Source organism: Atractosteus spatula, chromosome 24 (genome assembly GCF_055471065.1).
Source record: "Atractosteus spatula isolate fAtrSpa1 chromosome 24, fAtrSpa1.hap1, whole genome shotgun sequence".
In the NCBI taxonomy this organism is placed as follows: Eukaryota; Metazoa; Chordata; class Actinopteri; order Semionotiformes; family Lepisosteidae; genus Atractosteus; species Atractosteus spatula.
In genome coordinates, this window is record NC_142729.1 from 11,245,564 (window position 1) to 11,268,125 (window position 22,562).

Sequence of the window (22,562 nt, forward strand, 5' to 3'; positions counted from 1 at the left end):
CTACAGAGTGTTTGGCCACCAAATCCAAATCACTTTGAATCACTTTCAAATTTGTATATAAGGTAGGAAACATTGTAGAAAAGACTTAGAAAAACAATATTAAATCCTGGTTGTTCCTGTTGTTATTCTGGAAATGTATTTCTAATGTGTGTACTAAACACATTTAGTTTTTTGAACATTTGAAGGTTCAAACTGGATGTCCAAGGTCCAAGGTCTTGAAGGACATTCAAGACCCTAACCAGGCCTATACTGTACTGTACAAATATTAAAGGGTACATCCATTCCAGGACATTGACCTTGACTTTCATTTGAGGGAGGTATGGATAAGCTTTAATATGTATGCTATATTGTCATTTTTATTAAATGTATATATCACTGTATGTTAAATATTCACTTTACATTCACAATCTCTTAAGTCCATACCATCTACTACTGTATGTACTGGGGGGATATCAGGTATTAAACTTAGGAGACATTTACTTCAGCCCACTTCCAACCCCTGGACAGAGAAAGAAAGCAATTTGGGGACATTAAATATCCAGTCATTGCGAAGGGTGCAGTGTGACAGAGATTAAGGCATTTACAAAGTAAATCCAAGGGTATGAACTGCAGCAGCCATGAGTCCTGGCACCACAAGGAATAAAAATAAAGCTTTGTTCTCTGCTATTGGACACAGAATAAATTGTTTATATTAAAATCCATAACCATAACAAGTTAACAAGTCAATTTTTACTCTCTTCAGTAATAATCATGAAGTTTAAGAAAAATTAAGCCTCTTCTTAAAGTATTTGTTGCATTAAAGTATTTTTCATAAACTACTTTATATTTAGAATAAAATTAGAGGTGTGGAGCCATCAATATAATCAATTTAAAGATCATATAGTGTCATCATAATTACAATATAGCATTCATAGCATAATAATATAGCAACATCACTGACACCACACCTGGAAAATAAGACGATGTAACTCTGGAACGAAATGTGGTGGGAGTCATTGTTTGTGCCATGTGTAGAGCAGGAAAAAAAAATGATGTACTGGATGGGTCCCTTTACAGAGCTGCCCTTGAGTGCAATCTGTGTGGAGCTTGCAAGTTCTCTCCATGTTCGCATGGCTTTCCTCCCAGAGTCCAAAAATATCTGGGTAAGTTAATTGGCTTCTGGGAAAAGTGGACCTGGTGTGAGTGTGTGTTATGTTTGTGTGTCCTGTGATGGACTGAAGTGGTACCGAAGTGGTAAATGAAAGCAAAAGAAAAGGGAAAATGGGATACTATTTTTATTGTCAGACAGTTCACAGCTTTTCCTTCGATTTTTCTGTGTGACCATGGAAACCTCACGTTTCCCCCCAAAGATATAGCAGCCTTCCTCCCAGTATGTCTCCAAAATGCCACATGAGGAAACAGTGACTGCTATAATATTTTAAAACAGGAAAAAATCAAAAATCAGGACAAGCACTCAAAGTTGGAAACAAACCTCTTTCTGAGTCTGCTACTGTATAGACAAAGGGTGTAGAAAGTATTGACCCAACTGGAAAACTCCATAAACTCATTATTTTCAATTTGATCCATGCAACATCCTCTATAATATCAATGTGTTTACAAGTTTAAAGCTAAAAATTAATTAAAAATAAAAGCCCTACAAAATCTTTATTAGGAAATGATTCGCCTCCTTTCACACCCTTAGAATTTTCATTTATTATGCCCTACTTCAACCAGTTGCCTTCAGAATTTGCTCTATATGTTTGTAGTGTGCTCTCTGAAGGCACCAGTTCTGTAGGATTTGAGCATTTACTGGGACAATTATTAATTGTAGCAGTAAATCACGAAATTGATTCTTTTGATGGCTTTAGAATCCAACCATGCGATATAACTCAAACAACGCACACACACAGGTACTAATACACGAGGATACATTTATTAATACATAGAATATGCATGTAAACCTAACAGATCTTATTGAGAGGGTTATCAGAATACAAAAGATATATATTCAATCAGTTACAAAGAGTTACATATATCAAGAGGACATACGTTCAGTATATCATTCATTTAGACCGTTTCGTAAATGAACTTGGTTATAACTTCTACATTAGATACTCAAAACAAGTACATAACTCTTAGGAATTAAATTGATATCAACTGGTTGGGATAACAATTGAATTCTCGAGCTGTAATGCAGTGAAGTTGAATACTCATCCAATCTCTGGGGATTCAGATCTCCTGCGGGCACAAAGAAACATTTTCAGGCTGTTGCTGCCCAATCCACGCTCTCTGGCTTGGTGCCAGGCTGTGCTGTGCAGCTTGCAACGGTGCGCTGCTGACGCTCACTGACTGGCTAGTTAGTGTTGGCTTTAACTAGCAAAGTTTGTGCACAGGAGAAAAGATGACTGTGGGTACCAGCAAGTCAGGAAGAGGACCGGTTCGTTCCTGATGAATAGCTATTTCTGAATAGTGATTCAGCTGTCCACAGTTCTGACCTGTTCACGAGGCCTGCTGCTGGTGCTAACCTCGGGTGGATCCTCTGGTTACTCTCTGGCAACCTCCACTCTCGACTCTTAGAACGAAGGAAAGTTCTGGCACTCGGACACACTGGCCATTCCGTGGTTGTCCGGGCTGAGTCTCAGGATGATCAGGAGGCGCGCTGCGATAATGTCCTGCCCTTGGGAGTCTTCTGCTCCTGGGCCATCCTGCCCTGGAATTCTCCTTTGATTTCCCTTTAGAAAAGTCCACAGAAGTCTCTCAGGCCCTCTGTGTTGCCTGTTTTTACCTGGAGGAACTTCAGCACATTCATTGGCTGAAAGTTCCATGGGCATCAGAGTCCCACGTGGGTTACTCGGCCCTACCAGTCCCTGATTGGTTGATCAAGGTGAGATATGAGTCACTTACTCCTGACACTTAGGAATGCAGTCCAGATGTCCATCTGGCACTCCCTAGACAGATAGGCGCCAATAGATGACCATTGATCATGATAGCCAGGCTTAGCTAAGTGCATCCCCCTTTGGGAGCTGTCCCTTATCAAAAGAAAACATCTTTAAATCAGCCTGCATGAAAAGCTTCTCTGTGGCTGCACCACAGAGATGAAGAGAGAGATGGGGCCTCATTTGGGAAAGCACCGCAACACTTAATTCTGTCTTATTAACAAGCATTGCCTCTACATGTTGATAGTTATCCACCTGTGAGCAAGTAAAGTGGTTAACCATTCATACCTGTGTGTATTCCCACTGTCAGACATTGCATGCAAAGCAATAGACAAAGGAGCACCTGCAACTAAGGAACAGAGTTGTGGACAGACATGAGTCAGGTGAGGGATATAAAAAGGCACTGAATAATGCAAGGAGCACTGTTAAATCAATATTCAGCACATGGAAGACAAAACTTTTAAGAAGCTTCAACGACCAAAAATTGAGTTTTATGGCCTTAATGTCAAGCATTGTGTCTGGTGAAAAAACAGCACTGCTCTTCAATCATAATACACCGTCCCCACATTGAAGCATGGCAGTGGCAGCGTAATGTGATGGGTTTGCTTTTCATCGGCAGGGACAGACAGGCAGGCTTGACAAAATAGCGATGGGATTTACAACTATTATAGATCATTGAGCAAATCCTGGATCAGTCTGAAAAAGATCTAAAACTGAGATGGAGATTGATATTTCAACAAGACAATGATTCCAAACATGAAGCCAAACCTCTGAATAGCTTTTTTTCTGTATTTTTGTGTGTATTCTCATTTCCTCTAATGTTTTAGAGAGCTGTTAATTACCAGAACATCCCCTTTAATCATCTGTATTTACTTGTCTCTCAGCCCACCTGCAGCTAGACAGACACCTCAAATGAAAAATATTTTTTTCCCAGACTCTTTCTTTAGGACTGGAGTAGTGCAACACAATGTTACAGTATATATACTGTATATGTTTATTTATATTATATAACAAATGTACAAAATTACTTTGATGAGCTACACAATAAGTTGAATGATCTCTCCCTGTGTGCAGTAATATTGTCTCATATGATTTCAGAATAAATATACTATTGCCTCAAACCCACTACAGTGCGTAAACTTGTTAGCACCATCATTACTGTCAAGCATGGTGGTGACAACACAATGTTAAGGATCTGCTTCTGATCAGCAGGGTTGCTTGTCAAAACTGAACGGGAAATGTATAGTATAAGGGTGGCAAGCTAGCACAGTGGTTAGCATTGCTGCCTCAGACAGCCGTGGCCTTGAATTCAATTCCTCGGGTGCTATATGCATGGAGTTTTGTAAGTCCAATGACATGCTGACAGGTTAATTGGCTTATGGAAAAATTGGCTCTTGAGTATGTGTGTCTGTGTTTGTGTCTGCGTTTGCCCTGTGAAGGACTGTTGTCCCATGCAGGGTGATTCCCACCTTGCTCCCACTGCTTCTTGGGATAGTCTCCAAGCCCCCATGACCCTGAATTGGTAAGAGGTTACTGAAAATGAATGGTACATAGAATTGACAAATCAGAAAGAAAAACCCTTTTCAGGTTTTTAGTTGATGACCTAAAACTGGGATGAAAATTCACCTTTCAGATGGAGAGTGCCTTAAAAGACAACAGGAAAACACTGAAGTGATTTAAGAATAAGAAAGTGAATGTCTTTGAGTGACATAGACTCTTCAAAAGACTTGAGTAGACTGGTGGCAAGGATTGAAAATTGCAGCTGATTAACTTAACAGAGCTAAAGTAAGTAAATAAATAAGAATGTCCACCCCTTCACTCTTCAAAACCTCTTCCATGGAATAAGGTAACAAATTTCAATCATGTCTCTCCATGTTGCCTTTAGTTGGCGTCTGCTTTAATCTGGGAACAGGTATAGGTGAAATAAACTAAAAACCTACAATTTACCTACAATACTATTTATGTTAATTAGATGTCATCAGCACCATCATGAAAGAATAGACTCTGTCTGATGGAGTGGCTGTGCAATGTGTATTTATACAATAGCTTTGAACTGCTTACACTATGAGTTAAGGTGCTATCACTATTAACCCTACCAGCATGGAATCATTAGTAAACTAGAAATGCATTACCAAATTAGGAGAGAATGTTTTTAGCCTGCGGATTCCACAATAAATGAAATTAGCATTTTCTAAAATAAATAGGGGACAGGCAGCACTTTAAATGCATTCCACCAATTTATCTAATGTCTTGTCTGGAGCTACACATTGCTGAACAGGACAATAGAGTGGAGTGATGTTTCTTTAACGACTTTACTGCCAGGCTTTGGGGTACCACCTGGGGTCACTACAGAACTAGTGTGTATAACTAGTCTGACTTAACTCCATCCAGCTGCCCTGGTGATAACCTGCTTATTGAGCACCAAACCTTTCTGAAGATGCTATTTGAGTGTCTACTGAGGAATCCTAGTCACAGCTGGTAATGACACAACTGATCAAGGTCTGGGAAAGTGATATGAGGGATACAGAGCTCAGGTTGTGCTTTGACAAAGTGCCTTTAGAGTTTCAGCACTTACTGTAGGTTTTAAACACAGAATGAGATTTTTTTGGTTTTTATACTGCCAATATTCAATGGAACACTGCCACTGCTGTACTGTTGTATCTGCACCAAAAGAACATGAGCACTGTGGGACCCCTCTGCTGTTTGTTGTAATGTGAGCCCTAAAGAGCCCCCAGCCAGCTGATTATCAGGGTGAGAAAGACTGTGGCTTTGAACAGGCTCTGAGGTGTTTGGGGCGCTGCAGTGCTCATTACTGAGTACACCCCTGTTTAAACTTGAAAAAGCACATGGCTATTTACACTTGGCTATGTCCAGTTTTAATCTTATATTGTTTTAATTAGCTAAGCACTGTCACAGTCAAGTTACTGGCATTTCTTTACAAATTTGCAAAGATGGCTGAGAGGAGATATTCAGTCCAAGTCAGAAATCTGAGACTGAATTCCTGCAAGACCTACTGAGTACACTGTTTTATCAATAACTGTACCTTTAATGAAGTTAATATTTAGAAGAATCATCTACAAAAGATTTAAAAATACACATTTACCAAGGATAACAGTGAGGGTAATCTTTTAATTGACTACTCAATTTGGAACAGAGAAAAATAAAAGACTGAAGGAAACTGTGATGATAAGGACTGTTCAGGTAAATGATGAAACAGGAAATACTTCTCAAACTGGGCTTGTCTTTTTTGTCACATATTTTGGTGGAATCAAGGTTATGTTTCAAATAAAAAGCTGGCTTCCAGCCAAGGACCTTGGCCTTTTATCTCGCCATCAACTGTAGGCGTGAGTCCTGTATGTAACTGTGGAAAGCACTACAGCCACCAGATGTATAAATACTCTGCTTGAAACAGTTGGACTACTGTACATCTCCACACTGAGGTGCATCAGAGACAGGTCAGTATGTACTGGATACATTATGATTAACTGCTAGTGTAAAAGGGCTAAATATGAACTTACTTTAACAATATTATTGAGGTTGTCTACATCTGTACTAATACAGTATACACTATATTTGATCATATACACAACTAGACTATCTATACTTATTCTATAAACCTGTTGATGAAATCTTTTAGAAATAATGATTTTTAAACATTATTTATAATTATTATATTTTTAATATCAGTTACTGTATTGCATTGCATAATGGAGAACTTTAAAATTATTCCTTTGTGTAAAACATGGATCACATACCTCCAAGTATTGCACAGGATTTTAGGGAATTTGATTAGAAGAAATCTTTAAGGTGAGGCACACATTGCTTTAAAATAGAATAAAAAATTAATGTCTTTAATTATACTAATAATAAATTTAAATGATGGAACTTGTTAACAAATGTGTTAATTGGAGGAAGACATTTGCTTTTGTCATTTCTGTATTATTTTAGATCCAGGTATTGGTTGTGGAAAAATGTTCTTTTTACAATCTGGCTCAGATTCATGCATCTGGTGATTTTAGGTAGTAGTTTCTCATTAGCTGATAATTACACTTTAGAGACATAAAATAATAGCAGTTTTTCAAGTGAAGATAAAAGACTTAGGCTTCCAGAAGACACGTTTCCTGCTCCAGTGAGCAGTCCTAAATGAAAGTTAAAGGACATGACAGGAAAGCCCATCTTGTAGTTAACAGGTCCTTGCTTATTTCAAGTGATATGTTAGGATAGACTGGGATCTATGTGGGTGAGAATCACTCTCAGGAAGCCTGTGCCTCTCTTTAGTCTGGACAAGTACAAACTATTCTTGGGTGTCTTCTTAATGTGTAGAGTTTTCTTCTGATATATTGTTTCTTTGACAGACCCACTGAAGCAAGTGAACAGCACAAAGTCTTCACAAGAAAGACAGTATGGACCCTCACAAGGTAGATGAATGTTTATCATCTTAATACTGATAAATTTATAGTGGAAACATGATTGTTGTTGAAAAATGTTGCCTAATAAGCAATGGATCAAATCAATTTGGAGGCTTAGAAGGTGATAATTAAATTACTGTATAACTTGTAGCTTCTGTCTTACACTGGTACTGTATACAGTATGTTTTACTAGTAATCCCCAGGAGTGCTCTTTAATTATGTGTTGCACTCATGTGTTATTTGTTTCTTAAAATCGAGTAACATGATACAGTTCAAACCTGCAAGTAGATCAGTGTGTCTTAGTAGTCTATCAGGGGTCTTTTTATTCTTGGACAGTTCAATGAAAGCAAACAAGCAAGCAATTCTGAAATGCAGAAGACTACATTCCTAAAACACTCAGACACTGTATTGGGTAACAGTTTCACAGAACATACTGTAGGTACCTGTATTCTCATCAGAAGAAAATAACATTCAACATTTTAATGTATTTTTATGCAGTCATTTTAATAAGACTGTTTTCTTTATTTATGTACCATTACAGCCAAAGAGAAGAAGAACTGAGCAAACTGAAAAGTAAGTTTCTTTAAATCTATTTATTAAGATATGGGAAACTTAACCTGGGCACTGATCTTAAACTTCTTAAACTTCTTTATTGACACAGTGAACATTGGTATGTCAGGAGGGCTCTCTCTAAATACCTCTGCTGAGACCCAGAGAAGATTTGCCTCTCAGGAGAGCTCTCTTTAAATATCTATGTCATAGATATTTAAAGAGAGCTCTAAATCCGACAAAGTATTCTAAAGAAAGCTTAAAATCTATGTCTAAATATCTGTGAGATATACATATATATTTTTTGACAAACTGTAGATAATCTGGCTGATAGGTGAGCACTGTATCTAAATACCTGTGTTGAGGCACAGAGAACACCAGTGTGACTGGAGGACACTCTTTCTAAATACTCATACTGGAGCACGGATACAGCACAGCAAGCTGTATGACCTCAACCAGTCATGTAGATGGGTTATAAACAACCTGTACAAATACTAGAGCACAAAATGACCAGTAAATAAATTAATTATAAATAAATACATTACTGAGTTCATTTTCTAAACACTCCAACAAAAAACAACAAAACAGGCATAAATCTGGTTATGAAAGATTTAAATCGCATATTCCAGAAAATAGCCTCATAAATTAAAAAAAGAATGGTTTAACACAGACTTCAGAAACACCAGAAAGGCACTGTGAGAACTTTCAAACCAAAACACAGACAGCCACACAAAGAAAATCTGCACCTCAGATACTGAGAGATGGTAAAACACTATAAGCACACCATAAGAAAAGAAGAAAGGCACACAAATATTCTCCTGACTATCCAAATTGAATCAGTCTTAAAAAGCAATTTTGAAAATGTCTACCAAAAGACCTCAAATACAGAAGCAGTAGACAAAAAACAGCACAAATATAAAACAAGCTGAATTGCTGCATCCCCCTAAAAAGTCACACACTAGCTGAGTTACTGACCAGGGTGATAGATAGCAAGGAAAAACAGACCCAGACCAAGTACAGGCTTAGTGGCCACAGTCAGGCGATAGATACTGGGTGACACACAGAGACCTGGCTGCCAAGACAGGACAGGTTGTGCTCCCACTGCCACCAGGGAGAAACACAGACAGATGTGTTTTCTTCCCTGCTGTGAGAAATACTCTGGAATTAGCCAAACATCTTTCCCTAAAATAACAAATCTAATGCTGAAATAGCACAATATTCAATCCTAATAGGGGAGAAAACTTAACAGAGCCCAATTTGTGATCCTGTCAGACAAGGGATACAGTAATGTCACATATAGTAAGTACAGTACTCATACTGACACAGAGAAGATCTGCCTAACAGGAGGGCACTCTCCTCAAAGGCCTACACTACGACACAGAGAATGTCTATCTGACTTTAGGTCATTTTAAGCTCCTTTACTGAAAACACCACTGAAATCCCTGTATTAAAAGAAAAAAAATGTGCCAAACAGGAAAGCAGGATCAGTCAGATGAAGTACAGAAAATGACTTCAGCATGAAGAATGAGCCATGTTTGTTTGTTATCCATGATGCTTTATGTGTTATCTTGTGTGTGTGTGCAGTATATCACAGTGAAGTAAATGGAAGTTTGTGGGTCACCTGTGATAGTTACAGTAGGCATCGACAATATTTTCTCAGTCACTTTACTCTTTCTTTCAGGGCTTCTTACATCCGAGTTGCTGAAACTCTCTGTGAGGAGGAGAGAAAGGCCATTCAAAAGAGAAAAATCAAAATTCAGAATGCCCTGAGGAGCCTCCAAATTCCTTGTGATGCGGTACAAGTTCTGATAAAACACTATAATGAGTAAAATCGGAATATCTGATTCGTACAGTCTTGCAGTTACTGATATGTGATATAAATTTCAAAGTGTATGATTTGATATGTGATAGTGTGGAATTCATCTCTAATTGTTCTTATATATTGTATATTTCAATATATATTCATATATATTCAAATGAGACAGCCTGACAGATTGCATTTGAGTTCATTACCCTGAAATATGATAGTTAAACATTGTGGCAGTCAGGAAGCAGATGTAAGTAGCTCAGGAAGAGTGTATGAGAATCGCTGTGAAAACACACGTAACATACAGACTGCTAATTTATTTTAATTACTTAAATTACTTAAAATTGCTGTTGAACTTACAACAATTTGTGAAAATGTTGGTGATGAATATACACTTTAATGCCAATATCCCCAAGGCCTTTCAATAACAATCATACTTCACCACCTTCACTCATAGTACAAATATAATATACACTTACTGTAACTACACTCATATTACCCTACAAAATACTGCATTAACTACACTGATATTAGCCCAAATAGAATACTACTTTAACTCCACCGGCAATCCACATTACTGCATCTATAAAATACATACAAGACTGTAAATAGAAACAAAACACTAGTAAAGACCTGTGGAAATAGTTATGCTCATTTTATCCTTATCACAGGGTGAGAGTGAGAGTTGTAATTGTGGAAGATGAAAAAAAAATTAAAAATCTTCCCACCAGTTTTACAGTTTTAATCTGAATTGCCCCAGTGCATACACCTAGCATATTTGGAGCTAATTGGCTAAACAGATTTTCAGCAGCAGCTCACTGTGCATGATCTCACCCTGGTTTCTAAAGCATTAAGCAGACTAGAGATCACATGACTTCCCCCAGGATGTGATGCTGGTCCCCATTTATACAGCTGGGTGAACTGGAAGAACTGGAGTACTGTACCTCACTCAAGGTGCAACAGCAGTGTCTGCAGGGGGGCACTCAAACCCGCAACCTGCCTGTTATCAGTCCAAGGGGCTTACCCTCTACACTGCACCACCCCAAGCTTTATGTAGTGAAAAAGTCCACAGTCTAGTCTAACAGCTGCTCAGACTCAAACTCACGTTGCTGTCCAGACTAATAGATTTGAAGGTTCTCTTCCTGAACTGGAGTCCAGTCTGCCACAGGGTCACTCTCAGCAATGCTGCACTCATTTCTACAGCTTTGAGGACTGGAGCAGTACAAAAGAAGTGTCCTGCTCACACACAGCAGCAGGACAGTGCTGCAATGGGACAACAATCCCACAACCCTCTGTTTGCAAGACCAGACACTTTACTGGTGCACACTGCCTGTAAAAGAAATAGAGGCAAATAACTATCAGAACTATAGATCAATACAGATATAACCACAGGTTTTCTCCTGGTAGTGTTTTTTTTAAATATTAGGAAAAATGACAAATTAATTATGGTTCATAATTAATACTTTAAAATACCAGTATTTAACATAAACCCAGCATCTATGAGCATCACAAGGGGCTCCTTTCAATCAGTAAGTAAGAGCTCCATCCTCTTTGAGACAGAAGGAGAGGAAGATGAAATGAAGATATTGTAAGGCCACGTAACTATTAATGTTTAAAATTAAAGCCACTGAGTCACTAGACTTGGCCTCCATGACCTCCTCTGAGTTACAGTAGATGCTGTCTTCTCCTCTCTTCCTCAATCAGGCCTGTGTTCCCCCCATCGCTATGCTGGGCTCAGGGGGGGGTCTGCGTGCCATGGTGGCTCTCATGGGGACTTTAAGTGAGCTGGGGGCTCAGAACCTGCTGGACACCATCATGTACCTGTGTGGAGTGTCAGGATCCACCTGGTGAGTCTGAGAGACTGGGCTCCAAGATCAGCTGTGAGCCTGTGAATCCAGTTCCCATTCTGGAAGATGAGAAACAGCAATAGATCTGTGTTGACAGTCGGGTGTGCAGTGTAGTCCTGGAAATTCAGATTTCAGTCCAAAAGGTTCAGGGAGAGCCGTGGAGTCAGCTGTGCACAGTAATTGCACTGGTGAAATGTTTTCATTTTCCTTCCTGATCTGTGTGTTTGTGTGTCTAACACTGCAGGTGTATGTCCTCTCTGTATCGTGACCCACAGTGGTCCTCTCATGTGAAGGAGGCTGAGACAAAGATGGTGAAAACACTCAGCAATAAAAAAGAAATCAATCCAGAAATCAGCAATCCAGAAAACAGCCTTGAAGAAATGTTGCAGAGAATCAGGAAGGCAATAAAGGATGACAACTTTTCTTGTACAGATCTTTGGGCTACAATATTTGTTTACATGGTGGTGAAAGAGGTCAGCATTTCTGTCCTTCTTGTATGTGTGTTTGTACAGTATGTAACCAGCTGTATGTGTCAAGTTCTCTGTCTCATTCTTCAGTGTCTCTTTCTCCCTGTCTGGGTGTCGGTTTGTGAACTTGTCTAACAGAAGACCTTATGAAATGCCCCTTCTTGCACAGGGAGCACACCAAGTCTATTGACCATCTCTGCTTCATCATCAGTCCGTCTTTTTCCATAAGAAAGAGTGTTATGTTCCTCAAAAGTGTCTGAGAAGGGAAAGAACAAATGGCAAGTGACAAAGGTTTTCTTTTTATGTTCATATATAAATAAATCCAATAAACAGCATCTGGTAGAATTGCTAACAGTATTAATATTTTAACAATTCATATTTTCAAGCTGTAAAATCCATACATTCATACCTTACATTTTTTATACTCTTTATATTTATATACATGTATAAAATAGTTCAGGTGGGTAGCTACATCAGCATGCGTAGTCTGCAAAGGAACAAGTAATAGGTTTATTCCATGTTGAAAAGAGAAGAGCACAACGGTTTGTGAGCCCTCACACCTGAAGAAGGCTTCACAGCCAAAATGTTGTGTTTTCTCTCTTCTCTTTTCAGCATGGAAAAAACCTATTACTTGCTCCTAAATATAAAATGCATATACTGTATGTTTTTATATTTTATACATGATCAATCATGTCTTCAACCTTTCTGTCCTCCTCCTTCATCTCATTGAATCTGTGCTCAATCCAGACCGACACCAGCAGCATCATGCTGTGAGAACTTGATCTGGTTTAAATTTAAAACATGGACTTTCAGTGACAATGCAGAACAGAATGAGACAAATATATATAAAGTGATACAAATGGTGTAAAACAACATTTACTTATGTGTTGTTTTGAGAGCAAAACCTTCTTTAAATCTACAGATGCAGCCATTCAAAATGCGTTGTACAAACCCGTACCGCGATACCGCAAATCATTACGTCATACTGTGTCATAATGCGTCATGCAGCAGGTACGTGATTGGTTAACCAAAATGATCGACAGGGGCACTCGTGGTGCGTTGGTCAGTCGTGGAAAGATTTAATCATTTAATCTCTTTACTGTGCACGTTTTAATCCACTGAGTATTGAATATTTATTTGGAATTTTACCACTAAAGGATCATTTTAGTAGCTGAGCATAAAAAGAATAGGAGCATAACGCATCTGAAGGTCATAAACGATATTAATTTAGAAACATAAACATATTATGTATACTGGTCTTATTACATATTATTGCTGGTCTTGGTAGTTTAAAGAAAAAAATTGTGACCATTCCCTATTAATCAAATTCTAAAAGTATGCTTCTGTTTGCTCCGATATCAAGCGTATTCTCAGAAAAGCTTAAAACTATCACTTCTCTCACAAAGTACTGTATATTGTATAAACGTACAGTAACATGGTCAGAAGGAGCAAGGAGCACGTAAAAAGGTTTCCGAAATAACCACATGTAAGACTTTGATGCTTAAAATGTTTAGGGAGAAATGGAATACTGGTGTGTATTTTTTCTTTAAAATACCAAGACCAGCCATATACAGTACAGTTTACATACAGTAATATGTTTATGTTCCTAAATTAATATCCTTTATGAGCATGTGAAAGGCATGGTGAATCGGAGATTGTCAAAACTTACTTTGTATGATTGGAAACAAATGCGTGATCAGATCAACGAAATGCTGTGGTGTTACTTTTGTCAATGAAAAAATAAAGTATTTTCGTTTACAAGGACGGTTACAAAGAATGTGGACCAGGGTAGTACTTTGAGTTTACAGCTTGTCCAAGGTCATTCATTATTAATACTATTAGTAATATCTTCAGTAAAGACTTTGATGGCGACAGCTCAAATGCTGTACATGAGAGGTTGAGCTTTATTAGCTCCATCTGGCGGTAATTCCGGATACTATTATCTTCTTTGCAGTATTATACGGTATTATACGGAAACCCTTGTTTACCGCAACACACCCACCGCGTTTTACCGCGGTATAACCCGCTCTTTTTGAATGGCTGCATCTGTACACTGCTTTGTGAATAATTCAGAGCAATTGCAGGATTGTAAAGTATTTATGATTATATTTTTTAATATAAGACGAGAGTGATTTAATTACCCTATAAAACAATGATTTTGTAACAGTTAAAAGAACAAGTAGACCATTTAATAGTTAGTAACCTAACTTTATGCTGTAAGGCATATCTCTTACCACATTATTTCTCCCCCACATATATCTTAATAATTGGAGACAACAAGTCGTGAGATTTCATGAGACTTTTTTTCAAATTGAGCCATGTGTAATTGGAGCGGCAGTGATTTTACACTAACCAGTTGCTGTATTTGTCATTTGGAGAGTACTGAAACACAGCACAGTATTAGGCAAATGTCATCATGTCATGTCATGTGTCTCCTCTTATCTCTCACAATACAGAAAACGCTCAATTCAGATCTGTTGTGTTTGTCCTCTTTGTGCCTTCAGCCTTTCATCAGAACTGAATGTGTCCTGTGACTCTTCTCTGAACTTTGATGGTTATTTATACACACTTGGTTCTTTCCAGATGGACAATCGCAAACTTTCGAAGGAGGAAGATGCGGAAATGACCAACCCTTACCCCATCTATGCTGCAGTGAATAAGTCACAGCTGGATAACAAGGAAAAATACAACAAAGGCAAGACTCCCACTTCATATACTGTATTTGCTCTAGAGGCCAACATTATAGGGATGAATTGGCTTAAAAAATATTCTAGGTAATTCTGGTAATATATAATATTACATATTAATGCTCGTAGCAACGACAGCAGTATCTCTCAAAGCAATGGCAGTAGTAGCACTACCAGCAGTTGTAAAAGTATCAACAGCTGCAGCATGAAGCAGAATTAAGTAACAGCTAAATTAAATTATGTTCAACATCATTTATCCCTTACAGCTTGCACTAATCAGGGCATCTTGTTAAAGCAAGCTGAGTTAAATTCCTTGCTTAAAAGCACAGCTGCTGTGTCTTGACTACAATCTGAACCCAAACCACAATGGTCCACAATGCTGCACCCATGGCAGCTGTAGTAGTGTTAGTAGCAAGTGCTTCAAAAGCAGCAACATTAAAATAAGCAGTTCTTGTGTTTGAGAGGAAGGTGGGTTTTTTTTATTAGAAATCAAACACCCTGCAGCTTCTAAAATCAGTGATCGGAGGCAGTGAGGTAATTTACATAAAGTGACAATATTGCAGTGGAAGTTGTTGGCTGGCAATGTGCTCTTCTTGATTTATTCAAGATTCTCAAATTCTGTCTTTTTGTCTTCCTTTCCTCCCTATCTCTCCCTTTCCAGGGACTTGGTTTGAAATAACCCGTCATGAAGCAGGATACCCTGAGTATGGAGCCTTTGTAGACACCAGTGCCCTGGGGAGTCAATTCCATGGAGGAAACAAGATAAAACACAAAGATGAGATGGACATGCTGTGCTTGCAAGGTTTCTGTTCCTTCTTTTAGAAATTCATAGCAGTTTTGTACATCATCTGTTTTTAGAATGGTACTTGTTCAGGATGGCTAGTATATAATATCGATGTTATCTGACAATATAGTATTTATTTATAGTATTATTTATTATTTTAAAAATTTACTGCACCAAGGTGATAATTACTCTTGAATGACCAAGTGGAAATCCAGTGATTTATTAATTGATGATCCAAATTTTTCCTGATTACTTATCGGTTTAAAACAGTCTGATGTGTTAGGAGAGGAGATGATAGGAATGTTTAACACTTTATAAACACTTAGTAATTAATAAATAAGTGACACACATCTCGTGGGAAAAAAAGTGTATGTAATGATACAGCTAATACTACCGAGAAGTGTGAAAAAGCCTTACAAAAAAATAATCAAACCACTGGTGGCCCAGGCATATTGCAGGGATTGCTGTGGGATGAAGAAGGACTCACCTCTTCTGTAGTTTAGTTCAACACTGAACCAGCTTTCCTGTTCAATTCATACTCTTCTGTGTTTCTTCAGGACTGTGTGGAAGTGCCATAGGCGATATGAAGGAGAACAAAAAATTCTTAATAGGTATTTTACCTTTTGTGCATTTTTTAAACAGAAATTAGTATTTGTTTTTATTTTTTGCCCACCTAATTCATTATTTTCACATACTGTATTAGTCAGGCTGACACAATACTACAGTCCTTGTAGCAGTCCAGGGGAAAGAGGGTTGGTAGGCTTTCTTCTAACATCACCTACCAAGACAGACAGTTTTACACACTCCAGCGATGAATAGCGTGTGGCAGGAGGAATGGTGCTGCTCTCAATTAAAGGCACATGAACAGTTACAAACCAGAGGGAGAGTACCTGACCCCTCTTGCCTTTTTGGAAGTTAGTAATTACAGAATTTCATCCAAGGATCTCATCCAGCTTTCTCTTGTAAGAAGCCAGACACATGGTAGATTCCAGATGGATCAGTATTGCAGAGCACGCTGAGGCTACCTTGGTAAATTTACCCAGTCATTAAAGTACTAACCAGAGTTGACTGCTTAGCTTCTGATAACAGATGAGATCAGATGTTTGTGCAGGCTGGTGTCATAGTAAGTGTAAATTCACCTAGTCCTTCGGTACAGTATCTCTACTGATTTTTCAGTAATGCTCAAGGAATTCCTGGTCACAGATGGCAGATGACACTGACTTGATGTACAGTGCCTTGCAAAAGTATCCACCCCCTTGGACTTTTCACATTTTATTGTGTTACAGCATGGAACCATGATGTATTTAATTGAGAATTTTAGCCGCTCATCAACACAAAGTACTCTATAATGTCAAAGTGAAGAAAAAATCCAGACATTTTAATAAATTAATTTCAAAAAAAGAAAATATTTGAATGCTGCCAGTTTCTTTCTAAGAAATAAACTCTGGGGATCCAGAATAACAATAAAACAGTATAGCTTCAGAAACAGTCTGAACCAGTTTTCTGATGCTGCTGGTTTCAGGTATGTATCAGGTCATTAACCATCTAATGGAGACCCACAACTGTCTGGACTACATGGAAGGGTATAGTTTAACAGGCCAGGACTACAGTATATGAGTTTTCTTGAAGCTTAAGTTGACATCAGACAGAGAGAACACTGCCTCAGATCTCTCTGCTGCTGCTTAAATAACACACATCTGTAACTGGGCATGTCAGAGCATTTCTCCCTGTCTTGTTGCAACCAATACAGGAACTGATGCCATAGAGCTGAGTTATATACAAATGGTGGTTCCAGATTTTGTAGTTCGTAGAAAATTAAACAGTCAATTCATCTTTCTTAAATGTACATGTGACTATTGTTAATTTCTTTTCATTTCAGGAAAGATAATTTCTTTTTTTAAAGATTTATTCCATCCTAAAAGAAAGTTACATAGAAACCTTCTCCAGAGTTCTGGCGGTAAGATGCTCTTATTTTCTGATATTCTTTTCCACAAAATCAGGCATCTTCTTATGTACAGTACAGGTACACTACTTTTTACATATTGCAGCAGGTGTGATTATATGCAGCAAACACTAGTTGAATAATGAAATGATGGTGAATCAATTCTCACACAGAAGGATCAATTTTGTTACTGTTTTGAGTTGTTTATCCCAATAAACCATTTATTCCTAACTGACAGTTGCCCAATAAATTGATTCTGCTGGTTGTTAGTGGAGTACAAGCTCCTTGGTTTGTCTCAGAAATTGTCATGGGCAATTTTATTTCAAAGTGTAAAGGATCTTGGAATAAATCCAACATCAATTAAACATTAAAGGGTGTTGTCATATAAATAAATAAAAGACAAAATCTGGGAAATCTGTGAGCATTTTCTGTATGTATTGTGCATTTACAGTGTATTTGAAAGATCTATTCAATTTAATTTCTAATCATCACTGATTTATTTCTATTTTTGTACTTCACCTGATAGGAACTGAAATTGTTCATTTGCTTCTGCATTACATAAAATTGCTATACTACAAAGCTGATTATTGAGAGGACTACTGTACAGTATGTGGTCCAATTGGATGCTGAAATTGTATTATTTTCATGAATGAAGGCACACCTGTAGCTTCAGTGACATGTTCTAGAGTTTCACATTTTAAAGATGTGATTCTTCTCTCTGTTGAAGGCCTTGTAATTACTTTTTCTCCCTCCACCAGCAGCAAGAACGGGGCAGTCCTGACTCACATCTACAATATCTGCCACTTTTCACACTGCAAGCTCTTCCATGATTGTACTGAGATACACTGTTGAAATTTAACATAGTGCTCATTGGATTCAGGGCAAGCATAAGGGACTAAGGTGTAACAGAAAGCCTTAAACCCTTTAGTCTTCCTTTAAATACTGACTGCACCAACATATAGACCAGCACATTTATCATAAGTATCTTCATGATTCTCTGTTTCCCATTTTAGGTATAAATGTTCCTACATGCATGTGCAACTACATGTGCAGTTGTTTTCATTCTATCTAAATTATCATTTCCCTTTCATCTTTTGCACTGTTTGCTAATCTATTCATAAAGGTATGTGCAAATTTCCCCAGATTCCTAATGCTATGCATACATTTGATTTCCTAGTGCAGTTCCAATTATCATTTGTATATCCTTACATGCTATAGACTCCAAACATACTGGTCTGAAAGAACGAATTCACCGACAGACTATTTATCACCCATTGTCACCCATTGTCTAATTGTGGCTACTAACCATGTTTTGATAGGCCTTTGAAAAAGGTTAGTTAACATTCTATGTGGCATGTCTTGTACAGGATCTTTCTGTGGAATAGATTAATGCTATCAAGACTGACAGGCTTGTTTAACTTAAGGATTTCTAGTACCTGTAACAGCTCTGCATGTCTTTAAACTGTTGCCATCCTTTCTGCACTGATTCCATACCTATCCTGCTCCATTCTACTGTTCTTCAGCTCTTTTTTCTTTAATGCAATAAGAAATAAAACTATACAGAAGACTTAAATAAAAGTTCTGTCTGCTTTATTTAAATCTGGAATCTACCTGAGTAATTTCAATGCTTACAGCACTTCAGGACAACACCATATTATGATAATTCTGTTCTAATGGTTTTCTCACCCCTGTTTCCTCACTCTATCTTGACTTTTTTTAAAAGATCTGTACAAGTATTCCGTCTCGTATCTGCTCTGACTAAGGAAGTAGTCATTAGGCATGTCTACCATTTGAGTGTCAGCTTCTGACATTCATATTGGATTTACAAATCTGCATGAGGAGAGGTCCAATCTCCAACAATATATAAGAAATATAAATATGAAAAGAAGTATGTTTTTTCTGGACTTGGTGGTCTGTAACATCATGCACTGTGGTTTTATGTTTCAGCCATAAAGGTTGAGACCTTGGCTTTATCTGGCTTAAGTTCTGTGCAAGAAAGTTGTTTTTGAAGTATAGAGCTAGTCCTTCTCCTCTCCCATCTTCCCATCTCTCCTCAATGCAATGTCCACATGAATGTCTCTATCACTTATATTTTAGTTCATCCAATTCCAAAAAAATCTAAATATTGTTTTCTCCTGTTTTTCCCTTGGAGATTTTATTAAGACCCACTTTCTTTCCACTTAACATGTTTTTGCATTTCTCTGTAGATCCTTGTCAAAAGCTTATTGGTAATTAATCATCTGGAAATAAACACACAGTGGGTTATCAAAAAATCAGAAGGTATCTCTGTCAGAATTAAACCACAGAATAACAGACCCTCTCTTCTTTTCACAGGTAGACCCCCCTCTGAAGATGTGTTCTCTTTTTACAATGATGTGGAGGAAGATGAGGAAGACCTCAGTTTAGGTAATGGTAAAGCAGGTTGAGTCACATGCACTCAATGTAGGTTTGAGAGTTTAGGGGTAGTCTTAATATACCCACAATAATCCATTGCCAGGTAACTGTCTTGCAAGCCAAGACTCTTCCCACTCTGACCTGTCTTGCAGGTGACAATACCAGCCAATAATGGCTGAATGCCAAGACTAGTACAAGAAATATCCCTCCCGAAGACTTATCCCCCCAATCTCAGTTCCAGGCAATCCCATGTTGACTGTATCTTGTTCAAGCTAAGGTTCACCCAATCCCAATTAATATACCCTTTTCTCTGTTTTTCTGCACTGAGCTCCCACGTTGTCTAATGTCTTCACAGCTAGAACAGCTACTGATCAAACCTGTTAGTGTGGAGAACAAGACCCTCTATTTACATTGTTAGACCAGGAAGAAAAACAGTCTAGGACTGGAAAAGATTATTAAAGCTATCTGTATCATAGCCTTAGAACTTCAGCAGTCCAGGAGTGAAGAAAATGCTTTTGCTGATGTGGTGCTGGTGTGGTGGGGTATTTAGAATAAGTTGCTGTGTTTTCTTTTCTCTGCCCAATTTGGGGAAAAATGATAAATTACACTAGGAGCTAAAGTAACTTTCTCTATTAAAACCAGCAGTTTACAAGTTTCCACAGTTACCACAGTTCTTTAGCTGAAACGTTTTTAGAAAAGGTAAGTTTGAACTTTTTTAGAAAACACTACTGGCAAAGAAGCCACTGCAGGGGTTCGCAGAGGTATTCTCTAAACACCCCAGTATACAACTGTGAACAAATTAATATTCTCTTTTCTCCGGGATATGTCTGTACTTCATAACTTACAGACCCTCACCTGTTCCAAAACCTTTGCAGTAATTTTTCCATTTCAAGGCTAATTTAGTTTAGAACTTTTCTGCTGTGTGTGGGATGAGCTGTAACCCAAACTAGCGGTTACTATGGAATATCCTTGTTAGGACTGTAGTTCTCTTGAAGTGAACATTTTGGCCTGCCTACTCTTTCCAGTAAGGGAACCAAAACATTCCCTTATCTGATTTCTTTCTAAACTTGTACTCAAAGTGTGGGTCTCATTCACAGGTGATGAATGTGAAAAGAGAGCTATGATCTTTTGCCTGCTTAAGCTCAACTGGAACTCCCTCTGTGGCAAAGACTGCAAACACATCCTCAACTCTATGAAGAACATTGTCAAAGGTACGCTTCTCTTACATGTAAATTTCCAATTACTTCAGAATGCAAGGAGGGTTACAACCGAAAGGAAACCTCTTCCCCCATCTGCCTCTTACCATGTGTGAGACTCTTTTATCCTCTTTTCTCTGTCCACCAGATGAAAAGGTGATATATGAGTTGGTCTCACTGATGTATGATACGTGGGACGTCGTTGGCAAGGACATCCAGCACAGGATGATATCAGCTCTTTCCAAGGTTGTCCTTAAGCATTTTGAAGGCAAGTGTGTCTCACCTGAAATAAGAGTGTCAGTGATGCTGTAAGATCTGGGAATCAGTATTTTGCAGAAATTGCCCATAAGTCGTGACAAAAAATTTGTCACACTGCATCCATAAAGCATGAGCTTACCGAAACTCCTCCAACAGAAAAATCAACTGAATCATGAAATGGGACAAGCCTGGAAGTTGTAATCAGAAGACAAAAAAAAATGTGTTCACAAAAAACACAAAAATGTGTAAAAGTAGAAAAAACATTCCCTTCCATACCTTATACAGTAATACATTTCAATTTCCTCTGGAATTCTTAATGATTTAAAGTTCTTATTTCATTATTTTTACATTTCCTATTCTAGACATTTGATCTATTTTCACTTGTGTAAAAACAGCAATGAGCTCTCCAGCGTACTTTATGATTCGGTACACAGCAGCTCTTCTCACTGTCTGCTGAGTGTCAGAAGTGACACATATAAATGCTTGTATTCTTTTGAGCACCGAATCAATGCAGATACAATACTAAACATGGATCTTCCTTCTGCTTCAAAATTCAGTTTACCACATTGCTTAACTGTTAAATAACAGTATAGTCTGGTCTTTTAAAGGTGCTATATCAGATGATCACAAAATTTAATACAAGGGGAATTTGCTTGGAAGCCTTTTCTAATTTAATGTTCGGTTTCACGTTCATTTCAGAAGCAAATGAACAGCTCATGGTCACCACGCAAGCAACAGAGAATGCAGGTAAGTTGGTTTTGGAAATTATACAGTAGTATGATTTAGATGTACAGGCACCCATCACTTTATATGATAGCTTTTACACACCTGAAGCACTATCCAGCCAAATCATACTCAGAAATAGGAGAAACTAATTAATACTACAATATTACTATGGCTATAATACAGTTTAGATTATGGATAAATAATACTGAATTATTCATGAGGGGGAGAGAGAAAAAAAACGCTACAGAGGCATAGAGAGAGACAGGGGCAGTTAATATTGAATTGATTGCTCTTAGTGTTATATAAAGAGTAGTTGTAAGAGAATGGAAGTCATTGGGCCTGCTTAGACAGATTGATGGTTAGATAAATAGCTTATACTGTAGTTTCATGAAACTCCATTATACAAAGCCAGAGAAGCAGGAGAGGAACAAAAAACACCACTGACACAAATACAACTGGGTTTTCACTATTGCTTTTACAGACATCTACTGGGTTGGCTCTTTGAGGGCTTTTAATACAGTATCAGGTTTCTTCACAGCTGTGTCTTTTCAAGATGACATAGGTCCACATCCTTCAGTTTA

At 37.9% G+C, this 22,562-nt stretch overlaps 1 protein-coding gene and 1 gene segment (V, D, J or C); one reads left to right on the plus strand and one right to left on the minus strand.

Annotated features, from left to right (window-relative positions):
• LOC148815891 (Ig kappa chain V-III region MOPC 321-like) overlaps positions 1 to 22,562 on the minus strand; it is a 736,297-nt gene that overhangs the window by 187,660 nt on the left and 526,075 nt on the right.
• Positions 1 to 22,562, plus strand: part of LOC148815894 (cytosolic phospholipase A2 gamma-like) — a 41,151-nt gene that overhangs the window by 11,526 nt on the left and 7,063 nt on the right. Inside the window, exons 2-12 of the mRNA XM_088904683.1 lie at positions 4,373 to 4,437; positions 9,555 to 9,669; positions 11,385 to 11,527; positions 11,772 to 12,000; positions 14,578 to 14,689; positions 15,343 to 15,483; positions 16,023 to 16,076; positions 19,742 to 19,813; positions 20,899 to 21,012; positions 21,146 to 21,265; positions 21,955 to 22,002. Of these exons, the coding sequence (XP_088760809.1) occupies positions 4,373 to 4,437; positions 9,555 to 9,669; positions 11,385 to 11,527; positions 11,772 to 12,000; positions 14,578 to 14,689; positions 15,343 to 15,483; positions 16,023 to 16,076; positions 19,742 to 19,813; positions 20,899 to 21,012; positions 21,146 to 21,265; positions 21,955 to 22,002 (1,213 nt within the window). The remainder of the gene's footprint in view (positions 1 to 4,372; positions 4,438 to 9,554; positions 9,670 to 11,384; positions 11,528 to 11,771; positions 12,001 to 14,577; positions 14,690 to 15,342; positions 15,484 to 16,022; positions 16,077 to 19,741; positions 19,814 to 20,898; positions 21,013 to 21,145; positions 21,266 to 21,954; positions 22,003 to 22,562) is intronic.